Source organism: Trachypithecus francoisi, unplaced genomic scaffold, assembly GCF_009764315.1.
Source record: "Trachypithecus francoisi isolate TF-2019V2 unplaced genomic scaffold, Tfra_2.0 Lachesis_group6, whole genome shotgun sequence".
NCBI classification, from domain to species: Eukaryota; Metazoa; Chordata; class Mammalia; order Primates; family Cercopithecidae; genus Trachypithecus; species Trachypithecus francoisi.
Window position 1 is genome coordinate 46,761,640 of NW_022681471.1, and position 12,972 is coordinate 46,774,611.

Sequence of the window (12,972 nt, forward strand, 5' to 3'; positions counted from 1 at the left end):
GTCAATCGACTTTGAATAGTCCTATAACCTTAAGGTTATATTTAGCTTTTTTCAAAGCAAGCAGGCCACTGTCCTGAACTACAGTTGCCTGGTGATCATTCCAGCGGGGTGCCTGCTTATTCCCTTTCGGAGAATCCTGGGGCCTTTTGCATTCAAGACAGGGTGCGAGTGAAATGCCAATCTAAAAAGGGAACTTGAAACACGGATTTGGGTGGAATCCAATATTAGCCACAAACCAGATGCCAATGAAATAAACTGCGCTGCCAAAATAGTAAGTCTACTAATTACGATGGCGATAATAGTTTACCAATCAATTACAACTCTAGAGGAAAGCTGGGCATTCGGGAAAAGAAGAGCCCACAAATGAAAATCACAAGAAAAAGCTAAATCTGGTTGGGCAAGGAACACAATATTTAAAAAAAAAAAAAAAAAAAAAAAAAGGAGTGTGTGCAGAATTCACTCCTTCCTCAAACGGCGTCGACTTCTTTCACTCTCACAACACTAAATCAGGAACATTGCCCTGGCGAGAATAAGGTTTTAGAAAGTGTATTAGAAAATTAGAAAAGTGGGACTCAAACGCCTCAATTTTCTAGTCGCTGTCACCTAAAAGTAAAGGTCACCCCGCAAGTAGGCATCTCCGATGGCAAAAGCAGCAGCAAAGGACGGGGCGGCGGGATAACAGGGAGGAGTACTCAGGCAGACACGCGACGTTGCACTTTTTGGCCTCTGTTGGAACAAGCGGCCTAGGACAGGTACTGGAGCTCCGCTAGACAAGGCGGGTCACATATTTAAAATGCCCCGCTGTTTAGGGCCCGCAGCACCCCACTGCCATCTCTTCTCTCGGTCTCCCCTTCCCACCACCCCGTGCCTTTGCCTTTCGTTGGAGTTTGGTGCGGTCCGGGTGCCCAGGGGGCGCCTTTTCCGCATGCCGGCCCAGGGTCCCCTTCCGCGCCCGCGAGACCCGTCGAAGTCCTGGTCTAGCCCGTTTTGAAGGCGTCCGCTCCCTCCCCCTGGTACTCAGAACCCACCAAAAGAGAGCATTTCGGGGGGCGACGGGCGTCCTCTACTCACCGGCAAGTGGCCCAGATCCGTGACCTCCCTGTCCCTCCAGCCCCCAGGTCCCGCCATGGCTTCGAGGACCCGAACGGAGTGGGCGACTGAATTGGGTGCGCGCAGAGTCTGAGGTGAAAGCGGATGAAGAGTTGAAGGGAGGAGAGGGAAAGGGGAAGGGCAGGAGAAAGGAGCAGGGGGATTGGAGTTCGTGGCGTGGGAGATAGAGGAGGGGAAACGTGGAGTGAAAAGAGTTGGGAGTGGAGGGAAACCAGAGTTTGTGAGGCGGGAAAGCAAGTTGGGCTAAGGAGAGAGAGGAGCCTGAGCGTCCGTCCTGGAGATGAAGAAGCTAGAAGGGTGCTCCGTGGCGAGAGCGCTGTGTCTGCCCCGTCAGGGTGCGCCTCTTTCAGGGTAGGGAGGGGGGCGGTGCAAGGAGAGGGGACCCGGGAGCAGCTCGAAAGGGATTGGTGCAGCGTCACGTCGCCAGGTGGGCAGCCGCCTGGCGGGGAGGCAGGCTAGGAGGGCCACCGGCCGAGGGAGGTGCTGAAGGACTATAACGGTTTGCGAGCAGGCCCTTCGCGGCCTCCCCCGGCCCTCCCGCCCCCTCCCACATCCACTGCTGCGCCAGCCGCCCCTGCTCCCGCCCCCGCTGGCGAATGTTCCACAGGAAACTTTTTCCAGGCAGCTGCCAGCCCCGGAAAACCGGTCCCGCTCCGCGCCGCTCCCAGTCTGGGCCCCACAGCCTTGCCACAGTCCAAACAACCCGCGCCCTAGACTTCCCAAGAAACACTTGTGACTTTTCTAGTTGTCTGTTTTCTCTTTCTGTCCCTCTGATTTTATCGCTCCATTTATTGCAAAGACCCACCAGTTACAGAAGGAAATGACTTGCCACGGGTTGGGAATCAGTCCTAGGCGAGCACCTATTTGAGCAGAAGAAGGCACCGAGTGCGCCCCGGGGCTGTCACAGCTTGGCCTTCGAAGCCATTAGCCGAGGGCAAGAGCAGAATGGACAGAGCTTGGAACTCTCTTCCGGCAGGCCTTATCTCTTCTGGCCCCAGGGTAGTTCGTGCTAGGTCCCAGTCTCACTCAGAACCGCACCTGTTCTCAGGTGCTCAGGGTTGAGTAAGACTGAGTGTCTCCAAAGCCCGGCCTGCCCTGGGTCCTAAGTTTTGCATACACTGTATTCGCAGCGCGCGGAGAAAAATCCTGCTTCCCTTCCAGTCTCCAGCGTTCCGGCCGGGTTTCATTCATTCGCTCATTAATTCCAAAACTTTTCCAAGTGCCCAAGTTGTTTGCTTCCGTTTTCCTTTAAAGCGCTGGGGGACTGACACATGGCTTAAAACAATCTCACAAACGTGATTCAGCTTTGAGAAAGAGCCCCTTGAAACATTCGTGGAAAGGGGAGTCTGTGCATAAACTAACCGCATTCTAAACTCATGCTCTGCAGAGAGCACTTAGTAAATGTCCCGATCCTGCTTACTTTCTCTGGAGCTCCCAGAGGGCATTCTGCGCACCCTAACTCCGGGGTCGGAAAGCCATGTGGGGGGACTTTTTTCCTGTTTCTTTATTTTTTAATTAATAATTACCTACTTCTTTTAAGAAGATTTATACGAATAATTCTTCCCACTGACCTCGAGCTGTCCGCTTCTGACTCATTCTTCTAATTTCTGTAATATCTTTACATATTGGTAGATTTTGTTTATTTCCTGTCTGTTTCAATGCCAGAGTTTGACCTCCTTACATTCCTCAACTTCCAAGTCTCAGTGAGCTGTGTAATGGCCACAGCCTGTCTGAGGAACCGGGTTTCGCTAAATAAAGAAAATTCTCTGTTAACGGTTGCAGAGAAAACCAACTATTACCTCCCCCCAAAAACAAACCCGGGTGTGCTGGATCGAATTTTCTCGATAATTCAAATATGATAGATACCACCACAGAAATTACACTTTCCAATAATTCAAATCTTGACAATTTTATCACACAAAATAAACCCTTTTAAAACACACTTTAAGAATTCCTGGATGATCAGTAAAACTCTTCTGAATCTTCCTAAATGTGAGTCTGAAATTAACATTTCTTAACTAGAGATGGGCGGGTGAACTAGTTAATAGAAAATTACACTTTTACATACACATTTAGTTTTTAGAAATAAGATACGGAATAAAAAAATACATTTAAAAAAACTCTGAAGAGAATCTTTACTAAAGGGAAGGGCTGTTCATAAGTCAAGACTTTTTTATTTATTTTTTTTTTTTTACAACGCGATTTGCTGAACGTGGAGTGTGGGGAAAAATGCCCCGTGGCCCCTAATGGCAAAGACTGTTTTAGACTGAGGGGCAAGTCCAGGCCAGAAAAACAATCCAGGCTAGATCATTGGGCTAACTAGTTGCAAGGCTCTGTGGAAGGCTAGCCACTTGGAGACTCCACAGGGATTAGCCACATCGGTCTTGGGACACCACCCCCCTCCCCAGGTGCAGGAAGGGGAAACCACGTGTTTGACCAGAACTTGACAGAGAACTTACACATTTTAAAATTTATTGTTATTTTCAAGGGAGAAAGGAGGCATGGAAGAGCATGGAAACTTTACCTTGTAAGCTGGCATTATGGGGATTTTCGTGACCAGCCTGGGGAAGGTCAGCTCCTCTAGCAGGACAGAAGGCAAATAGATGGCCTCCAGGCATGGGGCTGTGACAGGAGCACAGCCTTGAAATAGGGCATTTGTTTTCCAGCTTCAGGACTTCTTTTCCTTTCACTCTGTCAACCATCATCTCCCTGCCTCCTTCCAAAATGTTCTTATTTATCTCTTTCTTTCCTGACTTCAAACTACATGAAATAACCCTAATATGTTGCTGGTCTAGAAATTTCTCAGATTGTGTTTTACCCTGAAACAATCTCTCTGCCAACATTACATGTCCCATATTTGTACCATCCCCTTCTTCTCCAATCCATTCTGTTATCTTAAGGCTATTAGCCCTGTGGCACTTTTAATTGTTGTTATATTTTAATAGCTAAAATTGATTAAGTGCTTACTGTATGCACCAGACTAAGTGCTTTGCATGTATTATCTCATTTAATTTTGTTGACAATTTATTCTAGGTTTTAAATTATTTCCCCCAAGTGTTTAGTCAAGGAAATTGAGGCACAGATAGATGAAGCAACTTGCCTAAAGCCTCACAGCTAGTAATTGGAAGAGCCTGGCTTCCAACTCAGGCAGTCTGACTCCAGAGTCCACTTGTCAATGACTGTTGAAGGGCCAGTGAGGTGCATATTTTGAGACTGTGTGAAGAGGAGCCAAATTCAAAAAAGCCTCGGGGTAAGAGAGATCAGATGACATTAGCTAGGCCCCTGAGCTATTCAGTTCCCCCTTCCCCTTTCAGCCCTCAAACCCTCCTAACAGAAATAACAGGATTTATAAAAAGAAATGGAACCCAGTCATTGCCTAAGAGTAGCTAGTGACTGCTTAAGCAGATATCACCAAGTGGATCACCTCAGAGCGCAAAATCATGGTTTTCAAGCTAAAAAACTTCCAGAAAATAAAACAGCAACTTTTAATGCTAAAAAATTAAAATATATTCCCATTCCTTCCCGTGAGTTTTTTTTTTTTTTTTGGCTGGGAACAAACTTTATTCAGTAAGGATTTGAAGTAGGCTGTGTTTGTGAGCAATAATGCTTAACAGAACTGAGATGTTACATGGCAAGGTTACAGACAGTAGCTCAGTTGGTAGTAGTACCATGGACATAGTACCAAGGGCATGGGTTTGATATCCTAGAGGACCAGTATGCATCTCTCTGCTCTTTGGCCCTTAATAGCAGCTCCCCTCTTGCCAACCCACATCCTTTTACTGGGAAAACAACTCCAAAGTCAGTACTTCCATCTTTGTATACAAAGAACCACATACTCATTTTGCTATGTAAGTTGTTAATCATATAATCTGAAGAGATTACACTTCAAGGGCATGTGTGTATTATGAAAAATATAGATTCAAAATATTCTTGGTTGTTTCTTCTTTTTCATTTACACACTTAAGATTGCCAATATATACCTTAATAGACACTTATTTAAAATTTTTATTTAAACTTGTTTAAAATCTCATAAAATACTTTATTAAAATTTTCAAGCATACAAAAAAGGTCTGTCATTTACTGGTTTTCCTCTACTTTGACACTTCATATATGAAAATTACTTCTTCTCTTAGCACAAGCTTGCTGTGTACATTACTGGGCCCTGCCCTGAGTGGGAATAGTGACATAGGGTTATTTAGCAATCTTTTTGAAAAGAAGAGTCCCACATCTGTGATTCCAAACATTTCAGGTCTAGTATCTTCCAATATACTTGTGAGTGGCTGGATAGCCTCTCTGAAAGACCCTCAAGAAGTCCTAGTAGGAGGAGAAAACTTTTGGGAACCACTAGGCTAAAGGACCTTCTTGAGGTTTTCTTTCTTCTTTTTGGAGACACCTTTGCAAACTGTAGGCTTTCCACCACAGTTCGTAACACTCCCGGCACCATTACTTTTGATTTTTCTTACATGCCAGTTCTCTGGGAACAAAGCAACAAGCTACCCAATGTTTCTCAAGCTAGAGGTCGTTAAATGTGCCTTCTGACCATAGTTCGAAAAGCTTCTGTTGCTTGTCGTGGAATGCTCTTAAGCTCAGCATGATTTGAGCTATGCTTGTTTCTAAAATGAGGCCCTGGAAACCTGAGCGTAGCTGAACACGGGTCTCCTTGCTATTGAAAACCGGAATGCTACTCTAAAAAAAAGACAATTGTTTTATGAAGACAACTGAAACAGGGAAATTAAGACCAAAAGTCAAATCGATTTCTGAAGTTGGAAAGAGGATTCCTTTTTTTTTTTTTTTTTCTTAGTCTTTCCTATCTTTGGAGGCCATACCATCCTTTTCCAAGAATTCCCAGCCCAGCAACTTCAGGCTACCCATCCTTCCTCACCTGGCACAGATGCACGTGGGAAATTATTTACTGTGACACTAATGAAGCTTAAGCTTCAAGGCCTCTCACTTGCACTTCCAATGCCCTAGGAGTGGCCCTAGTAATTCTGTATTGCTAATTTTATATTCCTTACTTTGATGTGGGCTCCTGAAATTATAAAAGCTTCAGACTCAAGAAAACTCAAATCTGTCCCTGAATGCACGACATCCAGAGAACACAGCAAACTTGAATTATGTGTTTGTGTGTGTATAATCTCCATAAATCACTAAGGCTTGACAAAGTAGGAGTTGCAACTAGCAATCCACAACTAGAGAATATGTACTTTTAAAAGAGAAAAAGCCCAGGGTAGCAAAGGAGGAATAACACTGAATATTAAGAAGTTATCCATCTATGTAGAAAGGAATATATCACTTAAGCAGGATAGATATCCTTTCAATTGACGATAAAATGGAAAAAGGAAACAGAATTAATATTGTTATGAGTGTATGTTACAGACTGATGACAAGAACTATATGGGCAATACTTCTTAACTACAGATCATAACACTGTGGAGGAGAAAATAATAATGATAGAAAGCATATTATATCATATATTATTTAATTAGAAAAATTTACAAAATAAATATATGCTTATTTTACAAGTCAAAAAAGTCAAAAGTAAATGCAGAAGAAGGTAATAATAGTCTCTGCCTTCTCCATCCAATGGTATACCACCACCAACACTCCCTCGACCAAAATAATCAAATTTTAAAACAGGAAGAAAAGATTCCAGACAGTACATATCAGTAAAATTCATGTTGCTTTTAGGGGAAATTGTAGCAGAATATTATACAGATGGCTCCTGAAATATGCTTCCTAGAAGCAAGTAGTGGTTCACTAATAATGAGCCATGGCAAATTATCTCATTTCCTATTTTGATTTTGTTTTGTTTCATTTTGTTTTGTTTTTGTTTGTTTGATTTTGGTTTTTGAGACAGAGTCTCACTCTGTCACCCAAGCTGGAGTGCAGTGGCGTGATCTCGACTCACTGCAACTACTGCCTCCCAGGTTTAAGCAATTCTCCTGCCTCAGCCTCCCAAGTAGCTGGGATTACAGGTGCCCATCACCATGCCTGACTGTCATTTCCTATTTTGAGTGGTGATAGCAAATGCAATGTAACCTCCTCGATGTAACCCCCAAATAACCAGTCATCATGTTATTCACTTTGTGTGGTCTCCCCCTACATCAAATCAGGACTGGCCTTTTGCACCCAATAGAATATGGAGAAAGTGATGGTGTTGACTTGTAAGGCTAGATCATAAAAGAAACAGAAACTTCTGGCTAGGTCTTTCAGATAGTTTGATTTAGGAGAAATCACTCTCCAAGCCTTGAGGACACCAAAGTAGACCTGTGTTAAAGCTTACATGGAGAAGAACTGAGGCCCATGCTAAGAGCCAACACCAGCTTGCCAGTCACATGAGTGAACCACTCTAGAAGTAGATTTCTCACCTCCATTGAAACATTAAGATAAAAACATTCCCAGACAACGTTTGACTGTAACTACATGACAGACCTTGAGTCAAGGCACTCCCAAATTTCGGATCCATAGAAAACATGAGGTATAAGAGAAGATTATTGTGTTAACTGACTAAATTTTGGGGTGATATGTTAAAAGGCAATAAACACCTCATAAATGGGTTTCTCAACCAGTCTGGGCAACATGACAAAATCCTGTCTCTACTAAAAATACAAAAGAAAAGATTAGCTGGGAGTGGTGATACATGCTTGTCCTTCAAGCTACTCAGGAGGCTGAGGTAGGAGGATTGCCTGAGCCTGAGAAGTTGAGGCTGCAGTGAGCCAAGATCATGCCACTGCACTCCAGTCTGGGCGACTGGGGGGAGACCCTGCCTAAAAAAAAAATTTAAAAAAGAATTCTCAGCAATTGGATCAGGATATTATTGTAGTCAATACATTTTTATTTCAGCAAAAGATTTTATGATATTCTCTCGGACAAGATGGAAAAATGTGAGCATGTAAAGCAAAGATAGACATATTCATGACTAGTTGAACAAAACAGTTAACTAATGAATCAATGGCAAAATGAAGAGAACTTGCAATATTGATATAAAGTTATGCTGGGCATAATCAAATAGAATTTTCTATGGTGGTGAAAATGTTTTATATCTATATCATATATTTATGATAGCCACTAGAACTGTGTGGCTACTTGAAACATGACATCTTAGGAACTGAATTTTTAATTTTAATTAAAGGAAACTTAAATTTATATAGGCATATGGCTAGTGGCTGTTGTATTAGTTAGTGCAACCCTGTACAATTAAAAAAATCAGATCCATTAAACTTTAGAGAAAAAAAGAAATAGAAACCCAAGGACAGATAGTCTAAAAGGAATGTGGTACAGATTTTCTGTCCTTGGCTCAGTTTTCAACTTACTTATCAATGTTTTATGTGACAACATGAAAGACATGAACATAACTTTTGTTGATGAACCCCAATAGGGAACAATTATTAATTTATATGTTGACAGTATTTTTCCCAGGTTTGGCACTCCAAGGTCAGAGCAAGAAGGGAGTCGAGCTAGGGAAGTGATTGGGCTGAAACATAAGGTAGTTTTTAGGGTTAGTTCAGAGGAAAGGGTCCCAAGGCCAGAACAGGGTAGAGGAGACAAGCAATAAATTGGGCATATAGGCTTGGGAGGCAGCAAAGCAGACAAGTTGAGAAGATAAAACTAGAGATGAGACTGGAGCTGACAGGAAGCTAGAATGATAAATGAGCAGGGGGTTAGGAAAGGGAGGCAGGGGCCAAACTGACATGGATCAAGGAATAAGCATAGATGAAGGCCAGTTCATCCTTGCTTATGGCTGCCTGGTTCCTCCTGTTGTTTTTGCTTTTGGCTTTTTGCATTCCCTCTGGGCATGGGCTGAAGCATTAAAGAAGCAGATCCATTCTTCAGAGAAACAGATAATGCAAGAGCCTGGAATTGTTAGCCTAAACCAACCAGATGGCATTTTACAGTGATAAGTGTGAAACTCTGCAGCTAAGTTAAAAAAAGAAAGAAACAAACAAAAGCAAGCAATCGATTCTATAAGCACGGGATGTGAGAAACCTAGCTTAAAAAGTAATGTTAATCCAGTGTTACAGTGATACCAGAGAGACCAGTAAAATATCCAAATCAAGGGCAATCATCTTAACTGCACTCTATACCAGGCAGACATCTGAAGACGTGTAACTATTTCAGAATATTACCTTTCAATCAAATTAAATAGTTTCCAAACTAGGGAAAGTAGTAGAATGGTGAATAATTCAGAAATCACGATGTAATTGGAAAGTTTTGAGGAACGAGTACCACGTAGAGTTTTGGAGGGGAAGGCTTAGGAGACAGAGTAGCTATTTTCACATATTTTTAAAGGGAAGTCACAAGGAAGAAGGATCAATGGATAGGGGTTATAAAAAGGTAAAATTCAGAGTAATTAAAGAAGAGTATTATAACAATTACTGTTCAGAGCAATTAAAGGAAGAGTATTCCAACAATTATCACAGCTGCTTTCTAAAGGAGAGAATTCTAACTGGAAATAGTTCATGCATAGACTAGATGATCATCTGTACCAGATTTGCATTAAAAACTCATGGATTAGAAGACAGATTGAACTAAAGCAATTCTAAGTCCTTTCCAATTCTAAGATATTATGCAACTACTATTCTTTTCAAAGGGCATTGCTATTCTGTTTCCAACATAGGGGCATGTACTATTCTTAAGTCACACCCAGGAAAGTATGTTTTATATAAGGTCACAGAACAAATGCGACACTTGGTTAGAATGCAAAGGCATAACCAGCTATTTTTATACGTGGTGCAAGTGCTAAGCAATGCAAACATTGCTACCACTCCTTCCATCTCCCCTTAGCCCTCTCCCACTCCTATTCATTACCATGAAAAATGCACTATCATTACAGTCTGCAAATATCTACTTCCATTTCCTTCATTTTTCTCTTTGTGTTATTTAACATTGAGAAGAGTCTCCAAGGTCAGATAGTGTGTATGTGAGACAGGGGGTAGATATTGTGTCAACCTCTGGGAATGTATCTGAGTGATTGTGCTACTCACTCAACCATAAGTTATGGGACATATCCAATCAATTACTTCTCTTCTAGTGATTCCAAGGGGAATCTGTGAGAGGGTGGTTCTTGCCCTATGTGATATACATTCTCCTCCAAGGAGGATGATGAAATTACAGCAGTATTATTCTTTAAGACTTTTTTTCTTTACTGGAATTTTTAACATTACAATAGTTTTTCAACTTGTAACAAGTCAAATGATAAAAGGACGTGTAAAGAAAAAGTTAATAAATTGCCTCCTCCCATCTCACCCCACTGTTAATGTTAAGAGTTTGAGTTTTTATCTTTCCATAGCCTTATATTTGCTCATACAAATATATGCAAATATACACAAACATATTTTTCCCTATTTTTCAAAATAGGAATAGAGGATCATACTATACATATCATTCAGCAACTTGCCTTATTTTACTTAATATGTTATGTACGTCAAGACATATAGGAGTAAGTTACTGTTTTAAGAGCTACACACAAAGATTCACAGATTTGATCACATGAAAACTAAAATGAATCAATTAACATGAAAAGATATTTGCAACACATATGACCAACAGATGCTTAATATCCCTACTATGCAGGAACACTTACAAATTTATGAATTATCTAATGGAAAAATGGGCAATACCAATGATCAGGCAATTCACAGAAGAAGATATATTAGTAGCCAATAAGTATAAGAAAACTTGCTCAACTTTACTAGTAATCAGGGAAATGTGAACACAAAGAAAAAGCAATTTTATTAAAAATTGCAAAAGGAATAAACCTCACTTTATAAACAGAGTAATAGTCAAATAGAGGCATATAAAAAAAACTTACTAGTTTACCTTTGTACCTGCTCTCTCATTCCCCGTAACTTCATCATACTTACTAGCTACCACACAATTTTCTATGATCTTACAGACATATACAAACTCACAATAAAGGTATTTTAAATAAAAATAAGATCTCCCAGGCGAGGTTGGCAAGATGGCCAAATAGGAACAGCTTTGGTCTGCAGCTTCCAGCAAGATAAATGCTGAAGGCAGGTGATTTCTGCATTTCCAACTGAGGTACCAGGCTCATCTCATTAGGACTGGTTAGACAGTGGGTGCAGCCCATGGAGGGTGAGCCGAAGCAGGCATGGGCATCTTTCCTGATCAACATGCAAAGATCCAGCTCATTGTTTTAAATAACTACCTAATATTCCACAGGCTAGATCCTACGTCACTATTCATCCAATATATCAGACTTTCAAGTAGTTTCCAGATTTTATTGTTTTATAAATAATCCCTCAAAAATATCATATAGACATATTCTATGTACTGGTGCTTTTATTATCTAGTACAGATTTCCAAAACTGCAATTTCTGGATCAAAAGATACATGTGCATTTCAAATTTTAATAGCAATTACCAGATTGCTTTCTAAAATGTTTGGTAAGAAACACGTTCCCAACAGCAATTTACAAGGATATTCACATATCCATACTTTTGCTCCAACAGATGTTGCCAGCCTTCTTTCTTTCTTTCTTTCTTCTTTCCTTCCTTCCTTTCTCCCTCCTGTCTTCTCTTTTCCCTTCTTTTTTCTTCCCACCTCCCCTGCCTCTCCCCTTCCGTCTTCTCTTCTCCCTCTTCTTCCTCTATTAATTGCAATGAGATTTCCATGTTACTTGGTTCATGAATTATAAGCCTACTTGATTATGGCGAGTATTTTACAATGTATCAGTTTGGCTTGTTCTTCTGATTTTAAGATAAAGCCAAATAGAAAAGTTATATGTTATTCAACCGCATGTACTTAAACCACTTTGCGTGATCTTGAATCATTTTATCTTTTTCTTTCAATTCTATGGGATTATAGGAGGAGGTGATGATGGTGGAAGTAATTATTGAAATATAGCAATGTATTATTATACTGAGGCCTATCACTCATTTCATTTTATCTAACTGTAAGATTCTTGTTTCCACCTTATTCTTAGGTGTATAATTTAACCTCAGCCCTCTGGTAGACTGACGAGGAGACTTTAAATTTACACCACCAATGTGCCAACTAAAATTAAAAGTAGCTGTTTTTGCACCCCATCCAGCCAGACTAACATGACAATCATCATCCCTGACAAATTAAATTACCATTGTAGTAGTATGCTTTATGGAGATCATTGTGAAGATTAGCAGCCTACTGAAACCATGGTCCTGATGCTAAATTTGGGCTAAAAGTAAGAATAGCAAATAATGATGTTTTCCAGATTTCAGTGTAGAGCTCTGGTCAGATGTATCTAAATAAAACCATCAGAACTGCCACCTAGGACTCTTTCATGGTCCGTGTTTCCCAACATATGTCTCAAACCTAGAGATTATTTGTAATAGGTTTACTGAATGCTTAAAGCATGACAGGAACTGTGCTAATGTTTTTACATTTATTATCTCATGAGTGTGCTATTAACATCTCCATTTTTCTAGGAAAATTGAGGCTCACAGAAGTTAAGTAATTTGCTCGAGGCAGAGTGAGGACTTGAAACCAATTCTGTGAAACTTCAAAGCTATGACAATCTATGACAGACGTCAGCAAACATTCTCTGTAAATGACCAGGTAGCACATATTTTTGGCTTTGTAAGTCATATAGTCTCTGTTGTAACTACCTCACTCTGCCATTTAGCATAAAAGCAACCAGAGACAATATGTAAACAAATGAGCATGGCTGTATTCCAATGAAAGTTTATTTGCACTGAAATTTGGATTTTCCTGTGTCATGAAATATTGTTTTTGATTTTTTTTAATCATTATAACATTTAAAAATCATTCTTAGCTTGTGGGTCATACAAAAATAAGTGATGGGCCAGATTTGGCATTGTGGGGCCTTAGTTGGCCAATCTCTAATCTGTGGCATCTCAA

At 40.8% G+C, this 12,972-nt stretch overlaps 1 protein-coding gene across 1 annotated transcript in view; it reads right to left on the minus strand.

Annotated features, from left to right (window-relative positions):
* Positions 1-1,494, minus strand: part of NRK (Nik related kinase) — a 140,271-nt gene extending 138,777 nt beyond the window's left edge. Inside the window, 1 exon segment of the mRNA XM_033201516.1 lies at positions 1,072-1,494. Within this exon segment, the coding sequence (XP_033057407.1) occupies positions 1,072-1,128 (57 nt within the window). The 5' untranslated portion in view covers positions 1,129-1,494.
* Positions 1,495-12,972: the final 11,478 nt, after the last annotated feature.